This window comes from Eublepharis macularius, chromosome 14, assembly GCF_028583425.1.
Source record: "Eublepharis macularius isolate TG4126 chromosome 14, MPM_Emac_v1.0, whole genome shotgun sequence".
NCBI classification, from domain to species: Eukaryota; Metazoa; Chordata; class Lepidosauria; order Squamata; family Eublepharidae; genus Eublepharis; species Eublepharis macularius.
Window position 1 is genome coordinate 30,453,051 of NC_072803.1, and position 25,788 is coordinate 30,478,838.

General features: G+C 44.6%; 1 protein-coding gene across 1 annotated transcript in view; it reads right to left on the minus strand.

Annotated features, from left to right (window-relative positions):
- SLC25A37 (solute carrier family 25 member 37) overlaps positions 1-25,378 on the minus strand; it is a 38,618-nt gene extending 13,240 nt beyond the window's left edge. Inside the window, exon 1 of the mRNA XM_054997134.1 lies at positions 25,120-25,378. Within this exon, the coding sequence (XP_054853109.1) occupies positions 25,120-25,353 (234 nt within the window). The 5' untranslated portion in view covers positions 25,354-25,378. The remainder of the gene's footprint in view (positions 1-25,119) is intronic.
- Between the last annotated feature and the right edge of the window lie 410 nt (positions 25,379-25,788).

The window sequence follows — 25,788 nt, forward strand, 5'->3', positions numbered from 1 at the left end:
CTTTCCCTTCTGCTCCCATGGCAGCCTTCCCAGGAAAATTCTGGCTCAGTTGCGCAGTGCCTGCTGAGCCAGGCTCAATTGCATGGTAGGGAACCTGCAAGGCCTTTCAGGGAGTATTTCACTTTCCTTTGTATCCCTCTGCCCACATTATTTCCTGCTTCCTTCACCCAGGCTGCTGCCATATCCTCATCTTTTGCTGTTTCCTATTCTCCTTCATACCCACCAACCAAATAACCTTTTATCTGTCCTCACCTGTAGCTATTGCTTCATTTATATCCCACCTTCCTCCACAAGGGGGACCCAAAGCAACTTACATAATTCTCCCCTCCCTCATTTTATTCTCACAACAACCCTGTGAGGTAGGTTAGGTTGAGAGTGTGTGACTGGCCCAAAGTCACCCAGTGAATGAATGGAGATTCAAACCCAGGTTTCCCAGATCCTGTTCTAACTCTAACCACTAGACAACACTGGTTTTCATAGGGTGTCTGCTCCTGCTTGAAGAGTCGCAAGCAGCCAGGAATGAGTGAGTCATGCTAGTCAGTTGGTAGCAAGTTGCCCTCCAAAGCCTGGTCCCCTCTCCCTGCCTTTGCCTGGTAGAAACCAAGCCTAGTTTTACATGTACATTAATGTGATCTGGACAGGCTATCCAGGGAGGAGAACTTGGAATATCATTGGAAGCTTAAGGGGGGGGGGGAAATCAGCTTATTGTAATATACTGGGGGGATCCCACATTTGGGCTTATTAAGAAAGGAAAATATGCCTTCAAATAAATATACCACCCAGCCATATTTGGAATACCATGTCCAGTCATGGACACCCATTTCAAAACGGTACCATAGAGCTGGAAAAAATACAGAGGGAAATAAGCAACGGGATGAAGCATCTCCCACAATGAGAAAAGGCTAGAGCTCAGGTTAGGGCTTTTTAGTTTAAGAAAAACTAAAACTTATCTTGCAAAATTACCATCTCATAATACTGCATCTCAGGCAGTAGATTCAGGACAACCAAGATAAAGAAGTGTTTCCCAACTTGGATAATTTATAGAACTCACTGCCACAAGGTATGATGAAAGCTAGCTGGGATAGCTTTTTAAAGGAAACTAGTCAATTTCATGGAGGACAGGTCTACCAACTGCTGGGAGGCAGGTTTTTAAAAGCTTTCGTTTCTAGGCCTCATGATTATACTGTGGCGTAATTCATAGGCTTTCTCAAGAATCTGATTCAAGCAATGTAATTTATTGGAAATACTTTGCCAGCAAGACTGGATTTGACGAGTCAGCAGGTGTCAACCAGAGCAGGGGTTCTGCTCCTGTGGGCCAGGAGGGCAAAGTTATTGCAAGGAGTCTGAATCAATGCAACTTGGGAAGGTTTCCACCTTCCCTCACCTATATCTTCCCTCTGGGCTCACTTTCATGGCTATGACCCCCAAGCTATGTGGGAAACTGGGGGGAGCACTGAAAAAAGATTTGTTATATAAAGACATATACAACAATCCCCCCAATTAATGTAAATTATTTTTGCAACAACTGATATGATATAATGAGTTTAATGATAATACATCATTAAAGAGTTCAGTGTTTTACCCTGTTAAAGTTTCACTTCATATCCAAACATGCTGGCAGCACTACCAATTGTGACTCTGAGAGATTATAGGTCCAAATATAACATTTTTCTTTGCGTTACTACAGAATTTGTTTTCTACCTTCAACTTTTATTTTTTTCCTACCTCTCAGATAGCAAAAATTAAGAATACATGTGCATATGGCACAACTGATAGCAATATTCTCAAGTATCAGATATGCTTATAATTTTTCTTACAGGAAAAATGGTATTTATACTTTTAAATTCTATAAATATTCTAAACAGTGCAATTTTATTTGCTAAGTAATAAACATGCATTTTATGTTGTCCAATCAGTAAATGTAGCTTAAGCCTGATACAAGAGTATTGCACATATTTTGCATATATTTCAATTTTCCCCCAAATTTCTATTTTTCCCCCCAGAAGGGAAAAAAAAGGGAAAAGGCCCCCTTGCTCCAGTGGCTTCAAAAATTCCAGACATCTTACACCTCTACCTCCATTATAGGAGGATGCTTGCTTGCCAACTCCCACACCTCACAGGGTGTTTTGTTGTGGGGATAATAATAGCATGCTTTGTAAACCGCTCTGAGTGGGCATTAAGTTGTCCTGCAGGATGGGATATAAATTGAATGTTGTTGTTACTGTTATTATTATTGAGACTTCTCTATGCCTTGGAGTCAGCACCCATGGCAGGCAACCATTCTGTGTTTGGCTCCCCAATGGCAAACATTTAGTTGTACCTCACTCATCCTAATATATAAAAGGCTAACTGTGTTCCAGACAACCCACTTCCTACCCTGGTGCGCCTCCAGAGGGTGCTGCCACGGAGGGAAGCCCAGGCTGGGAGCAGGCGCGGAGCAGGCAGCAATGGCCACTTCCCTTTCGCCCAATTGGGATCAGGAGTGGAGCAGTTGGCAATGCCCTTCACTCAGCTAGGATCAGGAGCGGAGCAGGTAGCAATGCCCTTCACTCAGCTAGGATCAGGAGCGGAGCAGGTGCCAATGCCCCCCCCCCGACTTCACCCAGCTGGGATCAGGAGCAGAGCAATTGGCAATGCCCTTCACTCAGCTAGGATCAGGAGCAGAGCAGGTAGCAATGCCCTTCACTCAGCTAGGATCAGGAGTGGAGAAGGTAGCAATGCTGGGCACCCGCCTTCACTCAGCCGGGATCAGACATGGAGCAGGAGGTAATGTCCAACCCCTCTTCATCTGGCTGGGATCAGGAGTGGAGCATGTGGCAATGCCCACCCTCCCCCGCCACTCGGCTGGAATGAGGTGTGGAGCAGGAGGCAATGCCCGCCCCCTGCCCTTCGCCTGGCCAGGATCAATCATGGAGGAGGAGGCAATGCCTGCCTGCCCGCCCATCCTCCCCTTTCTAGAGCCTGCTGTATTTTTTCTCACAACGGGCTTTGTTACTATTTCAACAAGGTTGGTGACTACCGAGCTGCTGTTTCCTTGCTCATTTGGTTATTATAGGGTTTCTGTACTAAACAAGACGCAACATTTTCCTTAAGCCACAGGGTACAGGCCAAGTGATGAAATGTCTGAGGTGGCCCAGCTGAGCTCTCAAGTAGCAAAGTTATTTCTTATCCTCAAGTCTCCAATTTCTGCTTTAATTGTTTAATTAAGCTACCTTAGAGCAGATGCTTCACAGTCCTCAGGATTGTCTCTCATGGTTCAGGTACGGGCTGTTTAACTGGCCATGAAATTCAGGTACGGGCCTTGCAAGTCTACTCAAGCCCAGCGAAGCCACTCGCGTCTGTCTCCTTTGAAGAGCTACACTCCAATTCAAAATGCAAAACCGCTTCGGAGTTGGGCAACTGGCCATACAGGCTTGTGGCCCTGCCTAAGCAACAGGAAGTCCCTCCCTGTGCTCGCGCAGTATTGAACAAAGAGAAACAACAAGGTTTCAAATCTAGGGCTTCTTACCAGCTCGAGTATAGTAAATCCCACTTCGACATAACCATCTATTTCAAAAAGATGAATAGCATGCAAATATAATCCCAGATGATTGCCTTCTTTGCTGAAAATCCCTAGAAAATCTACCAGAGGAAATTACAGTGGATAAACGCTAATTTGCCAGCTTTCAAATCTTTTGTTTAATGGGACCAGCCAAACACAAGCAATCAGCCGCAACACAATTAGGATTACTTGCTTTAAAGTATGATTCCTCAAGAAATTAAATAGCTATGTACATCGGTATGCAGCATTTCATTATTAAACATGCCGGCTTTTGAAATATTTCAGAAAAATACACCTTATTTTACTGGCCAGTCACTCACCATCTTCTGTTCTGTCAAAATGTCCCCTTCAGGAGGTCATAAAACTGCAGGATTTTAAGTTTCTCGTCCTCATAGAGATAATATACAGGGGGACAACTTAGCAATAAGAAAGAATTGCATTTTAACATTCTAACTGAAAAAAATTGGGGGGGGAGTTTTCTATATAAGGTAAACAAATATTTAGACAGGGTTTGTTGCAAAATAAGTTATGCAACAAGAATACTGCCAAGTCATACAAAATATATTAAACATGTCAGCATTATCTAAATACAAAAAACAAGAAGCACACAACTTTTCAGGCACCTAATAATTCTTACTGTCTAGTAACCATATCTGCCCCTGCTCCCTACCATGGACTTTTGAAGTAGGTCTAAAATATCAGGATACTCATTAATCACAGGGGTTCTTATTCTTACAATAACCACTGTTCAATACATCTGGAGAGAGTCAAATGGCCAAACCAAATGAGATATCAGCAGATCTGTGAGCAGATTGTCCTGACATCCTTTACGGACAATTACAGCTGTGTGGGGAGGGGGCTGAAAATTCTACATGCACAAACTGAAACTTGGCTTGCTGCCCTATTATAACTCTTTAAAGAAAAAGGGCAACTATCCGATTGCCTTTAAATACCTAACCACGGGGGGGGGGGGGGGCAGTTTCGACTAGTGAAATCATGCAGGAGTGGAAGGGTTAACACCCTGCTACGTTCCTGCTCAATGCTGCTCTAAAGCCACCCACACTCCACATAATTCACTTTCACAGACTCAGAGACTTGTGATCTCCTGATTTATTCAGAATGCAATCCTATGTAAAATTTATACCAGTCTAAATCCATGGATTTCAATGGACTTAGACTGAAATAACTATGCACAGAATTGCACTGCGTGTGTCCTACTGAGCAGAAACAGTCCTTTACCTACTGGCATCTCAGAAAAAACATTTGACTGAACTGGTATACCTGTAATGACTCTCAAACTTATTATACAAACAAAAGACTAGATTTTTTCCCACTGCTGGACCTATGTCTTTCCCACCCCACCCCTCCTCCCTTCTCATCTACATCACTAACCCTAGCATTCTAAACATGTGTCTTCTAGTATTCCTATTTTACCTACAGAGAACCGAGACTGCGAAAAAGTAAACTTTTCAAGATAAAGCATGATGGATTAAAGGTTGAGCCCTCAAGATCCTCCAGAGCATAGCCACTACACGGAAGTGATGCTGGTTCTGACCTCAGGAGACCCCATGCACCTTCAGGTATGTTTTTCTTGCATGCCCCTCCTGCTTGCTAACCGTGGTCTTGCTCCAAATATGTACAGAAAGAAAGCTGGCAGTTAACAGGATCAGAGCCTTCTTGATGGTCGCCCCCAAATTACGCAAAGTTTGTTCTCCAAGAAACTCATCTCCACACTTCTTTCCCTTTAGGAAGCAAATAAATATTCTCCTATTCTTTCAAAACTGTTGGGAGCATGGTAATATTTGGATTTTTTTAAAAAACAAAAGATCTGATGCTGATGTTTATAAGAGGTTTCTAACAGTAATTTTGTATTTTTAAAAAAATGCTGTATTTAAAATTACATGGAATTGTTTTACTTGTAAACTGGTTTAGCTAAAGAGGTAAATAAATATTGTGAAATAAATAAAAATGGTAAAAAACATACTGTGCCTCTAGCCTGATTGAAACATGGCAAAGCAAAGAGATTCCCCATGTAACTGTACAAGCTCATATAAACAGTTCTGCCACATGTGCAAAGAATATGCACGTTTCGTTTGCATACTATCACAAAGGCCGAGGTCTGCTAGTGTGCAAATTATGAAGGTATAGGTGCTTTGCACAGGTGGGACCAGCGTAAATGAAACACTGCGCCTGTGAAAACTCTCACAGGGAAGTAATTGTGCCCCGCACTGAAAGAAATGAGTTGCCCCTTTGGTCTGCAATAGTTAGTTTTGTGCTCCCTTAGGTGGACTATGAACCATACAGAAAGCTTACATTCCTGGATTACTGCTGAAGTTGGGGGAGGCAGAGAAAGGTGTATGCCAAGTTTAAAAGAATCAGGAAGCAAACTGATCCTCGCATTCCATCTCATACCCAATCTGGGAAGAAGAGAACAAAGAACAAAAATATCAAGCGCGGCAACCCCGAGTCTTCCTTTTCCAACCTTGCTTAATCAAGTGTCTTGTGATCATAATCCACTGTCCTTTACTAATCTGGATTAATGCAACTGTACTATAGGGCAGACATACAGAACACCCACAGCATATTAAAGCAGGAACTCAATCAAGAGACAGAAAAACCAAGGGAATTCCCCCCTGCCACCCTGCATATCTGAGAAACTGAGACGTTATCATCACCAGGTCCATCTCCGTACTGCTCTTCTGTCAAGGAGCTCAGGGCAGGGTACATGGTTCTCCTGCATCTGTTTTAAACTAACACTACCCCTGTGAGGGAGAGGGGGAGAGAGTGTGCCTCAGGCCTAAGGTCACTGAGGCCACAATCTTTAGAACAGTTTCCTAGGAACAGGCCTTATTGAATGAAGCGAGCCTTATTTCTGAACAGATCTGCTCAGACTGTTGCTCCTTCAGTGAGCTTTACGGCAGGGGCGGGAACATCTAAAACCAGGTCTCTTTGATCCTAACCCAATACTACAACCACACTGGCTCTCACATTGGAACTTTATGTCCACAACTATGAGAACTGCAAATATTTTTAATTTATTTCTCTCTCTCTGATCGGGACCCAAAGCGGCTTTACGCATCATTCTTCCCTCCCCTGCTTAATCTTCACAACCACCATCTTGCTGAGAGTAGGTAGGCTGAGAGGTTATGATGACAGGGTCCAAAGTCACACAGCAAGCTTTCACGGTAGAAGAGAGATTCAAACCAAGTCATCCCAGGTCCAAGACTGACACTCTTAATGCTACACCAAAACTTCCTCAACTAATAGTAACTAGTAATGGTCTTGGACAGAGCTCCTTGTGGGGAGCTATCTGTTGCCCACCTACGCTGTAAGATCCAAAACCATGGGAAGATGCGGTGGAGCTCAGTGTCACAGCATGTGTTTCTTATATAGAAGAGCCCGGGTTTAGTTTCTGGTTTTTGGATGGCAGATGGTAAGGAAGACCCTTCTCAGCCCAAGACCCTGACTGGTGCACAGGAAGTTTCATCTTTTATCTCCAGAATAAACTACTGACACAGAATCAAACTACTGAGCTAGATAGCAAAATATGCCAAAAATGTAGGGCAGCTTCATATGGACCAGAGACTGTTTCTTTAGATAAGGGGCTAGAAGCGAAGATCACCAAATTATCACCGTGAGTCAAATGCAAAATATATTTTTAAAATTCAGAGTGCAGCTAAAGTAGATCTTTTAAGTCCCCCCACCCCACCCGCTTACTAGAAACAGAGAGAGCTTCTCCGACAAGTCATGTTACAAAGAAGGCTCAGTTGCCAAGGATAGCCAGTCACAGGAATGAACGGAAACACGTGACTGCTAACAAGGGTAATGCAATCGGCAAGTTTTTGAAATACTTTAGTGCCACACCCAGTTTAGTCATACGCAGGTTTATGGAAATTGCAGAGCTTCAAGCTTGTTGTTTGCACTGTTCGAGAGGGGTGGGGGGAGATAAATTAAACATCACCAAGTGCAGAGAACTCTTCTGCATCAGTTTCTCTCATGAGAATAGTAAGATTCAGGTCCAGTAGCACCTTCATGACCAACTAGGTTATGAGACTATGTCTGTCCGTCGACAAGAGACCAAGGCCTTCCCTCTGATGTTACAACCTAGCACTGGCTGAGTTCAAAGGTTTTTGTCATCTATGCTAGGAGCCATCACTACATTCACTGGCAACGAGTTCCACGATATACTTGTTCAAGTAGTGAAATACTTCCTTTTTGTCCATCCTCAATCTATTGCCCATCAACTTCATTGGGTTCCCTGAACTCCCTTTGACTTTGTCGGGCTCCCTGAAAAGGAAAAACAGATCTATCGCCTTTCTCCACCTCACGCATAATTTTATTAATCTCCACCATGTCACGTCCACTTAGTCATCATTTATTTCTGAACTGAAAAGCCCCAATCCCTTTTATCACATCACAAGCACAATGGCCTTGCTAAACATGGTTCCATGGTTCTATTCTGCGAGACATCCGTTTCCAGCAACAGTCAGCTGGATGCTCACAAGGTAGTTATGAAAGTATTGAGTTTTCTTGGGCAACTTTTTTTTTAAGTAAGGGAAGCAGAGTTCTGGTGATTCACACAAACCATCAGACTCCTACAGTAACAGGAATAGCCGCTTTCCATAAACCATGCATCCATGCAACCATGCTGGGAAAGAGAACAAGATGTGCATCTAAGCGCATGGCCCAGCCTCCAGTTGCATAAACCCATGACTTCAGCCAGCACTGGTGCCTCCAACCTATCCTCGGCTTGTCCATTCAAGTTCATGTCACACACCAGCAATTGCAGGATCTCCCCACATAATCAAGCACAGCGAGAGCCCTGCTAAGACGATGGACAGAAGATACCTTAGAGAGAAGAAAGAGCATGTACACAATTGGTTGCTATCCATACTGCCAATTAAACACACTCACCTCAATCCCAGAATGTAGCAAGCTACCATACATTCCAGACACATCCTACAGCTGCTTGGCAATGTTATGCCTTTGTTTAGGCTGCAAATCACTTCATTACAAGCTCTGGCAGCTGAGGCAGTTTTTATATTAATCAAGGAGAGTTGTGCACTATACATCAGATTTATTGGGAGAGGTTCAGAAACCAACACAGGTCATTTCACACTGCCACCCCTTTCACATAAACACTCATTCTCTATTTTCAGAGAAAAAGCGCACACACACATGCGCGCACATGCATGCTGGGCTGCTTTTGTGAAATCCCAAGAGGTTACTTAACTGTAATCAAATACTTTTAAACCTATCTACATAAGAGTAAACAAACCATGTTGCATAAGGAAAACGTATAACCCTTAAGTTATCCATGAAAGCTGGCTCGAATTTGCCAGCTGAAAAGACACAACTTCACTTCTTAAGTAACAGACACTAAACCCAACCTACAAAACCATGCCATTTTAATAACAATTCTATACAAGGAAGCCTATGGGAAGAAGAGGAGCAGGATAGCCCAAAGGCCTTCTGGCTCATTCTCACACAAATAATGGTTTGTGTGCTGCATCTGAATGTTAAACATTTCCTGCTCCCCTCAGAGAATCACTGCTGGAAACTAAGCAAGCTTTCATGTCTAAAGACTAAAGAGTGAAATCTGCAATCTAACTTATAAGGCAGAACTATACAAACCTGCAGGTTCCTGGTTCAAGTCCTGGCTGCTCTTGAAATAAGTTTTGGGGTAAGGCCCCTGGGTCAATGGTAGGGAATATGCTTTGCTTGAAGGTGGCCCCAAAGGCTGAATCCCAGTTAAGAGATCTCAGGTAGCAAAATGCTTGCTTCAGACTTTGCAGGACTGCACTACAAATAAAGCTGCCCCAGATGGACTAGCAGTTTGACTCTGTGTACAGCAGCTTCATAAGAGCAAAGTAGATTACGGTGGGTAACAATGATAGTCTGCAACGGAACAGGAAGAATCCAGCGGCACTTTAAAGACCAACACAGTTTTCAGGGTACAAGCCTTCCAGAGTCCAAGCTCCCTTCCTACTTGTATCTGGAAAGGCTGCTTTGACTTTTGAAAGGTTATTACCCTGGAAATCTTGTTGGTCTGGAAGGTGCCACTGGGCTCAGATCTTGCTGTTCAGGTGAGCAAGAATTTCATGAACTATTTAGGAAATTAAGACAAGTTTCCCAAAAATTTGGCCTGATTGTTTAAGAACCACCAAAGCAGAGCCCACACAGCTCCCTATGTAAGGAGATGAATATGTGGGTCTCTGCACTGGGGGGGGGGGGGTGTCAGAGCACACACTTTCCTGCACAGGTTGAAACATGAGCTCAACTTTGGAGAAGAGAGAAGCACAAGGCACTTGTAGTCTATATTCATTTGCCTGGAAAGGCTGGAGAAGAGCGTAAGTGCCATGCAGGAAAGTCACCATGGCATAGTGGTTAGAGTGTCAGACTAGGAGACCAATATTTGAATACTCACACTCTGTCATGGCTCACTTCATGACTCTGGGCCAGTTACTCTCTTATGGACTAGTCTACTTCACAGGGTGGTTGTTGTGAGGATAAAATGGAAGAGGGCTAGAATGGATGCTGTAAGCTGCCTGAAAAACAGGCTATAAATAAAAATATTTTCACACACACACACACACACACACACACACACACACACACGCACGCACGCACGCACATAGAGAGAGGAATTATCCATACCCCAGTAGTCTTGCCTTGGCAAATTCACTCAGGATGCTTTTTCCTGGAAACACCAATACTGCTACGCTAATATTTAGGCGGATAGCTGTTCCTCCTTAAGGGTGTAGGGACACTCTTCACGAACTTCTTTCCTTTGTTTCCAACATAATACAGCAACGGTAACCAATACATGAATCCCACTGCCTTTAGTCTTAAAACACTTTCCTCCAACACACCCCGCTGGCACTACAAGACTTCTGCACCTTTTACACCTGTATGTTAAGGAGCTGTTCAGCAGGTATTACTGGTGCCATCACTGCAGAATCTTCCGAGGAGGAATCTTCTGTACCACATTTCGCTTTTGCAGCCAGCTACTGAGAAGGACAAAGGAGGCAAGCCATGACTGGGAAAAACAAAATCCAAGCTTCCTGGCTGGCTATATTTTTCATATTTAAGCCCTCCACTGGTCTGGCACCCAAAAATGTGATGCAGTCTCATAAAACGATCCCGGCACCAACAAGTATGAAAGATCCCTCCAGTTCTGGTGCTGACAATTCCAAACTCTGCAAAAGTCTTTCTGTAGATAAGTAGATTTTAAAAGAATGCATGTAACTTTGCAGAAATGGGCTACCCAAAAGTGTATTTCGAGATCAAAGAGGACAACATGGCAGCCTAGTGCAAAGGAGGAAAGAATCCTCACTCTAGTTTTACAAATGAGAATAAATCACAGATGCAGCAGCTGTCTGTAAAAGACTACTCAGTATGTCTATGAGGATCCCTGATTAGCTAGTCTGGTGCAGCAGCCAAAAGATGGGAGCAAATCCTTGGTTTGAATTTCACCTCTGCCACGAATTCACTAGGTGATCTGAGGCGAGTCATTCTTCCTCAGCCTCAGTTCCCTCTGCAATATGGGCTAGTACTAGTTTCCCTTACAGGGCTGTTGCCAGAATAACAACTATACACAATTGTGAAACACTTTATACATCACTTTGGAAAGGGTTGGCTAATTAGCTGTGATGTCTGCATGTAGGTGGCACAAACTAAGAAGTGTTAATAGGTAACAAATAGGATTTCAAACCAGAGTTTATTAGCCATTGACTGTACTAACTTGCAACATCTGAATTCACAAATCTTAGAGAAACAGTCCTAAACCAGTCTTCTGAGAAGCAAGTCCCATTTTATTCAATGGGTCTTACTCCCAAAAAAGTTATCTTTGAATTATAGCCATAGTTTCTTAAACAGCATGGTGCCTCAATCGCTGCTTGGTCGTAAGGATGGCAGTAAGGGAAGAAGCCCTCCCTGCCAAGAGGCAGAGAAGTGGCATGAAGCAGACAAGTCCAGGTTTATGCATAAGCCAGATTTGTTACTTACACATGACAAGACTAGCCAAGAGTCTGTGGCACAAACTTCTTGCAATATCTGGATGTAAGAATATACTTTCTGCCCATACTTACCCAAATGCCAATTGACATTCTGAAATGGTAAGTTTTTCCTAGCTCAACTTCCCAGCAAAACTGGCAGTCCACAGCTGCTCACAAGAAAAATGTCCACTGGCATCAGAAAAAAGACTATTAACAAAGGGCCCAAATAGAGACACACATGGCAGGCAGTGCTGCAGTGGAGCTTGGCTCCCAAAACAGAAATGTTTCTCTCCAACAGCCAGGGGGGGGGGGGGCGGGGAAACAAAGCATCTTTCAAAAACTAGTGTTATGGCTGAAGGAGGGGAGGGACAGCAACCCGAAAGTCTTCCCAGAAAGACAGCATGCTTCTAGAAAATGTTTAATGTTATTTTCATACTATAATGACATCGCCATACATTCATACATAGCTGAAACAGAAAAAATTGTATGCAGATAGAGGAATAAGTAGCTTTTAAGCAGAGTCATCAAAGCCATGATCATTCAGTAAACTGAAGTAAAACAATAATCCTCTCTCATCTGAATGCTCACTGGTTTGACATTAAAAACCATTTAAAAACTAAGCTCCAAGACCTCATGATTGAAGAAAATCTGGAAAAACAAGAAAGCTTGGCACAACATACACCAAGAATATTGCTAAATACTGCAGGGTTTGCCCAGTAAACCCTTTAGTCCTACAACATCCTCCTGCAGCACTACATATCACTCATCCTGCTTCCCTTATAAGCAGGTCTGGATGTTACAAACACAGGACTGCTGCCCAAAATGGCATCTTGATGCCAAATACCCCTCCTCTGTAAGGGGCAGTGAAACTTACCCATGCCCTGATTTTACCATGCTGCATCTTTCCTTTCTCTACATCATTGGCTGCTGCTAATAGGGACAGGAACCTCTCAGCAAGGTACCAAGAGACGAGTGAACTTCACTATACCTTACAGAGGAAGCACAATCCGCAAGATGCTACCATTTTCAGCAGCAGACCCATACTTACCACAACACGTAGTTCCACCTCCAGAACAGCCATTTCAGGAGAGAGCTACTGTGGTATAGTGTGTGGTGTAGAGTCTAGGGGAGACCTGGGTTCAAATCCCCATCTTGGGTCCTCCTCCATGAGTCTAATCTACCTCACAAGGATGTTCTGAGGACAAAATCGCAGAAGTCGTATACATTACTCTAAGATCCTTTGGGAAAGGCCAGGACAAATATGTGAAAGACTGCAAGGCATTCATTCATCAGTTTAGATGAACCAGGGCACAGAGGAATTCTTGAGATTCTTTACACCTTCAGTTCCCCAGCAAAAACCTGCTTTCTACAGGAGACACACCACTGTCTGGTTAGCATAGATTTCACCACAAAGATTGGACTGTATGGGTTTTCATTACTTATAATTATAATATCCCTATTTTAAAGAAAAATACATCTTCCACATAAAGACTATGCTAGAGATCACTCTGCAAGGCACATGTGTCCATTAAAACATCTCATTGTACTTTAGCACTCCAGAAGAAGCCTTCTCCAGACAATGCTCCAATTCTTGCTGCTAAGCACGAGCTGTCCAGTCAAGTGACAGAAGACACATCTGGTTAACCTAAAATATTCCTTGGGAAATTGTTGGTTCAAGTTGGATCTCCTGATCTCAAGGAAGCAGGGGGAACATCTGCAACAGTGCAGCTCATGAACCCGCGAGTCCTCTTAGGTCTGCTTAATGGCCATTGTGACGATCCCTTTCCTTGCACCTTGTCTGTAAGGAAACTTTGCCTTTGGATGGATGTACCATCACTCTGGAAGGGCTTTTTACAGAACAAGTCAAGCTGCTCTCTCGTTACCCTTTCCAAAGGACTTCTAAGAAACTTCCTCCAGAGGATATTTTGCTAGGAAAAAACCACTGCAATTTTGTTGAAATGGGAAGAACTTGTACGGTTACTGACAAGGCTACTGGTCTTTATTGTAAACTGGGAGCCATTTTTTTAAAAAACAAAACATTCTTCTTTGGTTTTTACTTTTTGTTGTGAGCCACCTAGAACCTTATGGGAATTATGAAATATTCTAAATAAATCAAGCAGATACAGATAGGAAATATCAAACATGGCTAAAACATAAGGGGGAAGAAGATGGGGACTTCATGTAGAGTATTTTGAGAAAAGTTCCCCCGGCAATTCTTTTTAAGAACATGTTTCAAGCTTCCAGCAGGAAGTCAATGCAATACAGGAACCCCCAGTATCTTTCTTCTGACCAATTTGGCTCATTTCCCCTTGCTGCCTCATTCACCTACAAAAGCTAAGCAAACCCCAGAGGAGAAAGAATCAGGGGCACCGCAGAACAGCCAGGTTGATAAGCTCCGAATTCCTGAAGGCTGCTAATTCTGGCAGACAAAAGTGATCCTCTGTTCTTCAGATCCTAGGTATTTGTAGAGCAGGCATAAGCTTACTTAACAAGATGCAGTATGTTTTGTGTTTACAAGAGACAAAAAAACCAAAGAAACAGTCCTATGAATGAGAAAAGCAGGCAACTTCCCAAAAGTGAAGCAAAAGATTTTGCAAAATATTGGAAAGGTTTGGAAGGGCTTGTTTTCAGATCTGCTGCTTTGCAAGAAGGAAAAACAAAATGGAAAACAGATTCCAGGAACTGAAGTTTCCTCTGGCACAGCGTAAGCCTTGCATCCTAATGTTCCCCTCACAAGCAACCCTGGCAATTCTGGTCAATGGGTGTCAGAAACCAGTGGTAAGGTTAGGCAACATATTCACTTGCTTTGCATTTGGCACACTCGATCTTCCAAGAAGGGGAAGAAAGTTAGGCAGAGATTGGAGGGAAGCAAGCAGCCGGAAGGAGTGTCTAGGCAAACAAACTCGGCTTCCCCTAAATTATGCAAGCTGCTGCAACCCTGTTCAGGAAACATCATTTGGTCACTGAAAGAAAACCAAAAGTGCTCTGTTCCAGAAAAGTGTGAACGGATCTCCTCCCTTCTTTGCGGTCATCTCTGCTGCTGAAATTTCAGAGTCCAGCCCATTGCAGCAGAACCCTTTATATTCATATTACCTTGTAAAATGTCAAGTTCCAAAGCGTTGGGTTCTATTCAGAAGTAACGAACAAAACGAATTTTGGCTGTACCTGGTCTGGGCCCAGCTGTTAGGCTTACCCACTCCATCCCTTTCTCCCTTGGATAGCGTGACAAGATTGGAAACAGAGGACTTCAACCAACTCTAATCTGTACTAATGCCCACATGCAGATGCCGGAACAAACTGGTTAACTATCCCAGTCATTGGGAAAGGCACCAACCCTCATTTGTTCAAGGAACATCTGGACATCACAACAATCTGCAGTTCGAACACACACATCACTCACCTACAAAGTAGGCTCTAGACTCAGTATCGGCAGAAGTAAAAACGGGGTCTTTCCAACATGCTACAGGTGGTTCTTTTTTTAAGAAAAATATTATTTGGCCTCCTCAGACCCCTGTTCCACCTGTGACCCCTGCAGCACGGGAGCTCTTTCTGGAGCAAGTTGTTCCCTGCTGTTTATTCTTATATACATATTGCCTACAGTCTTTTCCAGTACAAATCTCTAGTTAAAATATGAATGTGGTTATGAGAAGCATACATTTCTATTTATTTTTTTAAGCTAGGATGGTTATCAATCTGCCAAGAGTAATGTTATATTTAACGTCAGAACTAAATTTAAAAACGGAGTTTTAACTTGCTCACCCTTAAGATGGTATACAAAACTAAAGTGCATTTTAGTGTGTCTGTGAATTATTTCAGTGTGCTGATAATGGAATTCGTTGCTGTTTTATTTGCCATTTCCATGAGAGCACGATATAAACTATGTGTAACTTGTTTTTCCATGAATTATTTAGGTCAGACCTCTGATGAAAAGCTAATCACTCAAAATACATTTGGAGCCACACGCTGGAGTAATTTGGCTTCTGCATCTGTTAAGATGCTCAGGTGTTTCACTCTGACTATGGTGCTGCCCATGGTGATACATTTTCATAATAAAAGCTTATGGCAGAGTAAATTCACTAGTCTTTAAGGGGTCTCAATACCTTGTTCTGTAGTGTGCCACATACATCAATCACATTAGTTAAGCAGTTTTAGGTGGGTGGCCATGTTGTCTGCAGTAGAACAGCAGGATTTGGGACCAGTGACACCTCGGAGACCAAGAAGGTTTTCAGGGTTATAAGCTTTGGAGAGTCAGAGTACCCTTCTTCAGATACCATTATTGTAAGCAATACAACAGCTGCAACATACTTAGAAGACACGGATCATTATGCTAAATGTACTTGAGCCTCAGCATAGTTCCTAGTTCACTTTTATCATTATCCAATAAAAAGGACATTTAAGGCTTTGTATTTGTTTGAAGACTTATTTTATGCTTCGAAATCCATTGCAATGGGGGATGGAGAACTTCCTTTGTGACTGACCCAAGGATCAGCCAATCAATGCTGCACACACCCTGCTTCAGGAAAGAGGGAGGCATTTTCACAAGATGGCTGGCTCTGCTATTGAACCAGCACTATGCAAAGTCAGCTTCTCCTCAAAACAAGAAACGGATCCCATACACCCACACTCAATTCCACAGAAAAGATCTTACTTGGGGTATGAATGCAAAAAGTGAGCTCCAAAGCAGGATTGCTGTTGAAGAGGTTGTTACGTGTTTTACACAGCCCAAGGAGGTTCACTGGATTACACCAAGATTCACGGTTGAAGATTCTGTGCAAGAATACTGGCAACCAGGAAGCACCAGGTGGGGCCCAGATGCTGGCTAGCTGTCCACTGTCAAACTACCTGCTACCCACCCTACAAATGCACAAATGCAGCAAGGCAAGGGAGACTTCATGACCCCAATGAATTATTGTTTGGGACTACCAGAATTAACAGTCACAGGAGAGTTCTTATTCAAAAGCATGCCAGTGTGGATCATCTGGCTAATCCAAGACACACTCAGGCCAGATGTCATGCTAGTTAACACATCACCCAATATCAGAGAAGTCGCCACATTTCATCTCTGCTGCCTTCAATGAATCCCACTTGAGGCAGCCTCTTCAACTTATTTCACGTAGGCATTAACTATGGATAAGATGCATACACTGCCCAGCCACGTGCTGGTTAAGGGCATGCTTCTGTGCACAGCTGCTCAGAGGAAAGCACACTGTAGGGGTCAAAAATGCACAAACGAGGATGAGTAGATGTCACCCATTCTATAATTGTTCTTCAGGATGGCTTTGCCACCTTGCTGTATTTTGCCCACCTTCTGGTTCTGCTTAGAGGATTTCTCTAGTTTTGGAAGTGGCTCGCCTGCCATTTGCCACAGTCTTCAGTCCATGTCTTCTCCTTACAAGCTACTGATGTATACTCATGCACATGAGTAACCTGTATGGACTGCACAACAATCTGAACATGCATGAAAAATTAAACACACAAACAGACTAGCTCACTGGTGTCATTCAACAAACTAGGTAAGATAATTAGGAATCCTCCCAAATCAAGTGAAAAATGAGATGGGAAGAATTTAAAATATACTATGTAATGCTTTTAATATTCAAAGCATTTCACATGTTGCCTGCTGCAACTCTTACAACTGCCCTTTGGGGTAGGCCAGTATTATCCCCATATTACAGAGAGGAGATGGGGCTGAGGCTGCTAGCTAAGGCCAGATAATAAGTCTGTGGCAGAGGAAAAATTTGAACCAGGCTCCTCCCAATCACAGCTCATTCTTTAAGCTGCAATGCTAGACCAAATCGCATAATTCTCATCTGCAAGTCCCTGGAATCACATTCAGAATGGCAGACCACTAATCCCGCTCCAGTTATACTGATTGCACAACAAGGCGACCTTTTATTACAGCTGCTGCCTTGAATGAATCACATTCCTTGCCCCAGTCGGCTTGAAAGGTCTTCCTGGGAAAAGTGCTACATCATTGCCCACACGAGGCTCTGATGCAATTCTGGACTTTCATTCTTACCTTTAAAAGTTATTTCATTCCTGTTTGCCAGGTAAGAAAGAGGAATAGAACACACTGCTTTCGTTTCCTCACTATCCTAACTGGGTTTTCAATGAAGGGAAAAAAACCTTCTTCAAACCATAGAAGTGCTACCTAGCCTGAACAGCAAGCCCAGTGCAGGCTTCCAAAATCATGTACTCATGCAGCAATTCAAGGAGTTACAGAGCCAACAAATTCCTAGCCATGTTCCACAAAACAACAGGCTCCCTTTTGCAGCTCAGCAAGCTTTAACTTTCCTACCCTTTCACCATCAACTTGCCTGCCAAGGAACTCCAGTATGCCACAGAACCTTTGTGTGTCTCAGCAGATTCCAAACTGTTCTGAGGTAGACACACTCTGCTGAAATACCGCACTGGACAGCCCCAGTGACCTTACCATCACACTGTGTAACCTGAGCATGCCTTTTACAACATGCCTTGGCAGCTGCACATGGCTGGGGAAGAAGAGGAGTAGGGGAATAACACATCTTTCTGGGAACTCTTGCCAACTCCTCGCCATCTTCTCAATGAAGAACTCCACGGATTCACAGGCCTGTCTGAAACCCCACCAGCCTAGGTGGTACATTCAATCTCTGTTGGAACCACATACGCCTAGTTTGAAAAGCCACTAACCTACATGAAAGGTGAGTTCCCCAACATTCTTTAGTGGGGAATTACTTTAACACAAAAATTAGAAACCATGGGGAAGGCTTCGCTCACAGCACTGACTCTCTTTCTTATATTATACCTGTATAAAATTGTTTTCACCAGGAGCAAAATTCTGGTTAAACTGGTGAAACGACTCTAGGAGCACTTAATTCCACCAAGCAAAACCGAGACGCTGGAAAAGCACACCAAAGCATTTTTTAAGCCAGCGTGTAGCTTATTCAATCAGCACAGCCCAACATGGCTGCAGGGCGCCCCGCCCCCTTTGGCTTGTCATGTTCATGAGGCTAATATTACTGGAAGAAGAGAAGGAAAGGGAACAAGCAGAAGAAACACTTCCCCGGGCCCAGGGCTTGTGTGTGTGTGTGATGGTAGTGAGAACCGGCACTTGCTTTTAGGGCTCTCCCAAGTCCTCGTGCCCTCGCCTACCCCACTCCGCCAGAGAAAGAGAGAGCGAACCCTCAGAAACGGCCTAGTGAAGAGGAAGTGGGGACTTGGGGGAAGGCACAAGCTTATATACGAGTACAAGGGGGAAAAAAGCAATGCCCATATAACTGGAAAGGACATGTCTCCTGCAGAAGAGAAAGACGGGCATTCCTTCCATCTCTTTAAATGCCCCAGAGAATGTAGGATCCCATTTTAGATAATAACTTGCATAATACTTTCAGTATTCAAAATGAACAAGTCGAGTGGCGTCTTAAAAGACTAACAAATTTGCCATAGCATAAGCTTTCATCAGTTAGAGCTCACTTCATCAGATACACTGGAGGATAACTCCAAAGGCTGATATAATGCACAAACACACCCAACAGAAAGCAGGGCGTGCTTAGGAATTGTACAAAGCGAGGCCAAAGAATCGATCCAAAGGGCAAGTGGTTCACTCACCATGGGTGGGAGATGCTCCCAACTACAATTTGCAAGGTAGGCTGGTATTATCACCAAGTTGCAGAAGGGGGTGAAATCAAAAGACCACCAAGAGGCATAGTTGCAGAGATGTCCTCCTGGATTTGGGTCTAGTATACTGGCTAAGAAAATGAGCCATGGTCTGGGAGATCCTTTCTGCCACAAGCTCCCTAGGAGGCCATAGGCAAACCATTCTTTCCTAGACCACCTCCTCCCTAAAACTGCAATATGAAAATAATAGCAGCCTACCTTACAGGACTGTTGTATGGATTACAATAGGATAATGTGAGTGAAGTTTTATATACTGAAAGCACTATATACATCCACAGCATTATTATTATTCTCATAGCCACTGGATAAGCATGGGAAGAGGTGAGGAAGAACTTACCTGCAGATATACCATATGGCTGGCACCTTGTTTAAGCCTACAGCTGCTCTGCTTGCAGTGCTTGTATGCTAGGAAAGGCATTGCACCAGCATACAAATATCACAAGCAAAGCAATCAAGGTAAAGGTGCAAACACTGAGTCATTACTGATCCATGGGAAACGTCGCATCACGACGTTTTCTTGGCAGACTTTTGTTACGGGGTGGTTTGCCATTGCCTTCCCCAGTCATCTACACTTTACCCCCACAAAACTGGGTACTCATTTTACCAACCTTGGAAGGACGGAAGGCTGAGTCAACCTTGAGTCGGCTACCTGAACCTGGCTTCCACCAGGCTCAAATTCAGGTTGTGAGCAGAGCTTGGGCTGCAGTACTGCAGCGTACCACTCTGTGCCATGGGGCTCTTAAAGCAATCAAAGGCCCAGCTTAATTGTAGTACCCACCTGATCCATGGGTCCCTGGCATGTTAACATATGCACAGAAAACCTGATTGCAACATGTTGCCAGGTACAAGGAATGCTGCACAGGTAAGATTTTCTTCCATTTCCCAAAGGCCAGACTACAAAGTGTTAGTTACCAAGACAACTAGTATAGTGTTATATTAGGACCTGAGAGACCCAGGTTTGAATCCCTGTTCTGTAACCGGGTGACCTTGGGCTAGTCACTTTCTCTCAAACTAACCTAACTCCCAGGGCTGTTGTGAGGATGAAATGGAGGAGGGGAGAATAATATTGTAAGTCAATGTTTCCAAACTTGTAGGTCCAGACCCAAACCCAAGCCACAAAGCCTGTGAAAGTGGGTCCCAGGTTTTTGCAGTTTTATTGATTTGTGTATGCTGTTTTTAAGTGGGGCACCACCCCAAGTAAATTTGGACTTGCGAGTAACATACAAAAAAAAGCTTGGGAACCACCACTGTAAGGCAAAATATCTAGACTATTTAATTTATTTAATATACTGACCCAACATGAGTCTTCATGTTAACCAGCCATTTCATCTAAGCAACCTATCCCCCAAATAGTTGCAACTTTCCTATGATGATGCCATACGAATCATCCCTAGTTTTTCTATCCCGATGCATAAGAACATAAGAATTGTCCTGAAGGATGAGGCTGAAGTCCACCCAGATCAGCAACTTGTTTCCAACCACGATCAGCCCCAGATGCCTTCAAGAAGCTAAAAAGTAAGGTACAAAGAGAAATCCTCCCTCCTTTTTCAATATCAGTCTGATAAACTCTTACTCACCACCTTCTAAGGTGTGCACTACACTTATCAGAAGATGCATAATGGAACACACCGGCTCCAGAGGAAGTGGGGGGGGGCGGTGAGCAGGACAAACCAAGGGGCCTTAGTGCCATTCCATTTTTAAGACATGGCAGTCCCTCTCTTGGGGAAGCTACCAATGATGAAAAACAACATCTCATAAACAGCATGATGGCACAGGAGATCTAAGGCCATCATCTACTCAGTTCATATGAGCAGAATTTCATGCACTAGAAAGTTTGGAAACCTTTCCGCAAGCTACTGTGGTTTAAGTTGCAGGTGTTGGGGAGGGGGGAAAATTGTACACCAAATATTTCCATCCGTCCAGATGCTCCCTGAAAATAGAAAGCTAGCATATCGGGGAGAAGGATTTAGTTAAGACTGACACACTATGTATCTAGAAGCACCAGAAGTCCTGTTCCACACATGCAACATCCCACCTAGATCAGCATGATGCAGCCAGAATAAAGTACAAAAGGTAGGCACCAATACCCAGAGGGGCTTAACAAGGAAAGAGGAGAGAAAAAGAGGGAAATACTACACTCTTGGCAGAAGCTTCACAAACAACAGAGTTAAACTCTACAACTGCAAGCTGACTGAGCTGGCATTTGTAGCCTAACCAAACAGCAAAGGAACTCTCTCCTGCCTATTTATTGCATTTAATCTTTTAAGTCAGCCAAATTACCAAGCTGGAAATATTAAAGGTAGCATTTAAAGATTGTTCCTGCCAACTCCCAAAACAGTTGGCAGTGGCCTTCCAAAAGCAAGTCTCTCACTTCTGTCTGAAAGGAAAAAAATTTGCTTCTATAAAGGAGCAGAGAGAGAAAGAAACCAAGCTCCTTGTTTCCTCCATGACACCTCTCCATTCATTAGATAGGCTTACAACAACTGCATCATTATGATTACTAGGCCTCTTCAAATACACTCACTTGTAACCTTGGAAACTCATTGGTGGGCCAGTCACTCTCAGCCTAGCCTACCTCTTGGGGTTATTATGAGGATAAAATGGAGCTGCGAAGCATGTTGTTGTAAGCGGCTTTTTTGTTGTATGCTACTGTGAGAAAAGCAAGAGAAGGGGAGAACCATGTAAAAGTCACTCTGGTCTCACTAAACAGACAGGATCCTACTCAGCACAGGAAACCCCACTCTTAAGTAATCCTGGAAAAAGGAGCTCCAAATCTTAACTGAACAAAAAACTCTCCTATTGCTTCTTTTTATCAAATGGAGCAGACCTATGCTGAGCTTTGGAACAAGATTCTCCCTGCTTTAAAAGCCAGGATAAGAAGAAAAGGCATTGTTTTTTTATTGCCCTGCATGACAGAAAAGACTGCATGACAGACACCACCTCAAGTTTCAGCAAACAGGAGGTCTGGGGGAGGGTAAGGGTCAACATGAACCACAAACTTCGGCAGATCAATAAGCCACACCACAGTTTGTGGAACTACATTAATTACTGACTGGAGCTCCTACTGCATACAAGAATGCCTACAATTTCAAATGGCGGGAAAAGGCAAAGGATGCGGAAAACATTATGGGCCTTCACATCTCCACAGCCATCACAAGCCCCAACTAGAAGAGTCGATTAATGACAGTGCCGAAATCTACATTACTCACCTTTTCTTAGCGTCTACCTTCCTCTGACATCGAGGTGATTTGTTACTGAAAACACTTTAGTCAACTGTGTTTTGGTGTTAATGGTGGCATTACACCATGCCAAGAAAGAAAGAAAAGATTCTCCCTTCTGTTTACAACATTAATCATTTCACACTCTGAGGTTCACCAGTATCTCATTCACCCTGGCACTCTAATCAAGACATCCTGCCGAGAGGCACACCAAGAGCTGCTTAGACTGGCACCGTTTCCAGGGTTCCTCTCCGTAACAGAATGCTTAACTTGTCCAATCTGCATCGCAAAGGGGTCCAACAGGTTCATCTCAGGGTTGCACAATCTCGGTTATTAACGTGACACCTGAGCAAGCAAACAGGCTCTTTCCTTGCAGCAAAGGAAGCAGTTAGCAGGATGGCACCAGGCAGACTTTGAACTTTCAAGCTCCAAGGCTGCACGTTATCTATGCCGCCTGGTCCGCAGGAATAGTGCCGCCACCACGTGTGCCCCCTTCCTATCTCAAGTCAGGAATTCCCTTCTTGTTGCCAACTGTGACTGCTGAGTCCAGAAGGCAAAGGAGAAATTCCTTCCCAAGCCCTCTACCAAACTCTGTTGGCTGTGCTAGTTTATAAACTTCTCTCAATCACTTTAAGAGCCATTTTTGTGCCTAAAGAGCAGAATAAAAGAAAACATGAAGAACCCGAGAACACAAAGGAAGCTTTGCACTTCTCGAACAGCAGACACTATAGCTACGTGTACACTAGAGTTTCTCTCCCGCAATGTGGATGACGCTGACATACAAGAATTGCACTGTACAATGGTTAGAGTGCCAGACTAGCATCTGGGAGACCCAGGTTTAAATCTCCACTCTGCCACAGAAGTTTGCTGGGTGACCTTGCATGAGTCACACACACTCAGCCTAACCTACTTCACAGGGTTGTTGTTATGTGGGTAAAAATGGAGAAGTCCTTTGGGTCTTCAGTGGGTAGAAAGGTGTGGTATAAATGAAATAAACATTATGCCGCTTGAATTGCCTTAGAAAGCACCAGTGCAACATCAACGCAAATGCAGCAATTACATCTGTCACACAAGGCACAGAGCCGACTGAGGAGGCAGTTGCTGTGAGATTGAGCAATCCTATGAGAAAGTCCTTGAATGTCCAGCACAAAAAACAGCCAAACCAACATCTAGGACTGCCACCCCCTTGCTGTGGGCTTCTCCTTTCTTGAGTTCCTACACACATCCTGTGGAAGATTGCTCTTCCTCAACACAAACAGGCTGTGCATATTAATTACATTCTGTTAATGAAAGCACTAGGACCAGACCCATTCCCATCATATTACCAGCATCACAAAAGGCCCCGGTTCACTGCACTACCTGTCTACAACAGCAACCAAGCAGTGGGAGGAAGAAAGCAAGTTTCCACACCCCTCTAAACATTGCTGGAGAAGTCTGAGAAAGTGGCCTTGATGACAGTATCACGGGTAGGGGGAGCATGTCATATGCTGCCCCTTTAAGACAGCATTGTGACAGAGACCCAGTGTGGTACAGGGGTTAAGGTGTCTGCCAAGGTCCCCGGTTACCCTGGTTTAAATGCCATGAAAGCTCATTGGATAACACACTTTTGGCTTAACCTACCTAACAGGGTTGTTGTGCTGGTAAGTGGAGGAGAGGAGAATGATGCTGTAAGCTGGTTCAGCTCCCTAGTGGGGAAAAAGCAAGGTATAAAAAACTAAAGTGTTGGCTGGGCACAACAGTCTACCTTGCAATGCCCCCTGGGCAGAGAGGTAGAAAAGTAACTGCAAGGGAGTGGAAAATTAATACATGTGTTCCCTCCACCGCCACAAGAAGGGAGGGAAGGGTGTCATTCCTGCTGGAGGATTACTTTAAAGTTTTAAATGTTTACTTTAAAGTTTTAAATGTTTAGCAGTGACAGAATGCTGGGGGCTGTCACTGTCGCCCTTCCTCCAATCACAACCACCCCCACTACCATTCACGACAGGCGGAAGGGAAGAACATCTTTCTTACTGCCCTGATGTTGATAATGAGGAATTTGTTTTAAAACAGGCTAAGAAACGGAGGTCTCAACGTTTAGGTCCATCCCCTGCCAGGATTCCTCGTGCTCTCTTGGGCACACCATCTCTAGCCAGGGCAGTTTTGTGGCAATTCAAGAAAAAGCAGTGAAGCACTGAACAGCGAAATAGTACTGGGTAATAACACTATAGCAACGCCAGTATAGCGAGATAGCAGCCACACTCCTCGTGGGTTCAGCGGAAGGGCGAAGCAGATACTACCCCCCAAACCGTTCCGGAACAGCAATCCCAAGCTCCCCCTCCTGCAAGCGATGGCAGCAGCCCGTCTGCAAACCTGCTGCGTGGACTCTGACTTGGCAGTTCTTGGCTTCGCAGGACCGATTCTTGCAGGAACGGAGGAATGCACGGCGGAAACCAGCGCTGGATGAGTACAATGCCCAGGGGAGGGGGGCAGGCAGGCAGAAGGGCGCCTAGTAACAGTCTGCTCGACTTGCCCGTTGAAAATGATGAATGCTCCGGATGGCAAGGCAAACAGCTCCTTGCAAAGAATGGAGGGAACTCACAAGGCTACTCGGACAGACGAGGCAGAAAAATCGTCGTTGCATTCGGCAGCAGCCGAGAAGGAGGCCCCCCGATGCCACTGCAGAGGAGCTCCCATGCCATTCCTCCACCACCCCTTCCCAGCCCCTCACCTTGACGGAGTCCATGGGGTACATGACCGTGTGCTCCAGGATGCCGGCCACCGCCCCGGCCGTCATGTGCGTGTAAAGGGAGGCTCCTGTGGGCAGACTTTCGTAATCCTCCTCTCCGGGACTCTCGCCGTCCATCAGGAACCCGGGCCCCGGCGGAGGCCCAGGGGGCGGCAGCGCCGTCGCAGCAGCCGCCGTCTGGCTCGTTCTCCCACCGACGCCGCAGCTCAGCTCCATCCGCTCCAAGCAGAGCAGCAGCAGCTGCGAGAGGTTTGTAAGGGGGGGAGGGGAGAAAGTTCACTTCTTAAAGTAACACCCTCCCACCTTCGGCCTCCCCCTCCTGGCACGCCCCCCCGGGCAGGATCCGGCCAATGGGAACCTGCAATAGCAGCGGGGCTGGCCCCGGATTGGCAAGAGCCTCTCCGCGCCCCAGCCTGCTGGCAGCTGCGTAATGCAATCGCGCGGGGAGGCTTCGCTGATTTACAGACCGGCCAGCAAATCCTAAAGGGAAAGAAAAAGGGATCGGGATCTCGCCCACTAGGCGGGAGCTGGGCCTGTCAGTTCCCCCTACCAACCCTTCCCCCCTCCCCCAGCAATGCCAAGGGAGGGCCCTGGAAGGGAGCGGGACTGTTCGTTGCCAGACCGTGCGGGTTTGGAAGCGTTGGGGGAGGA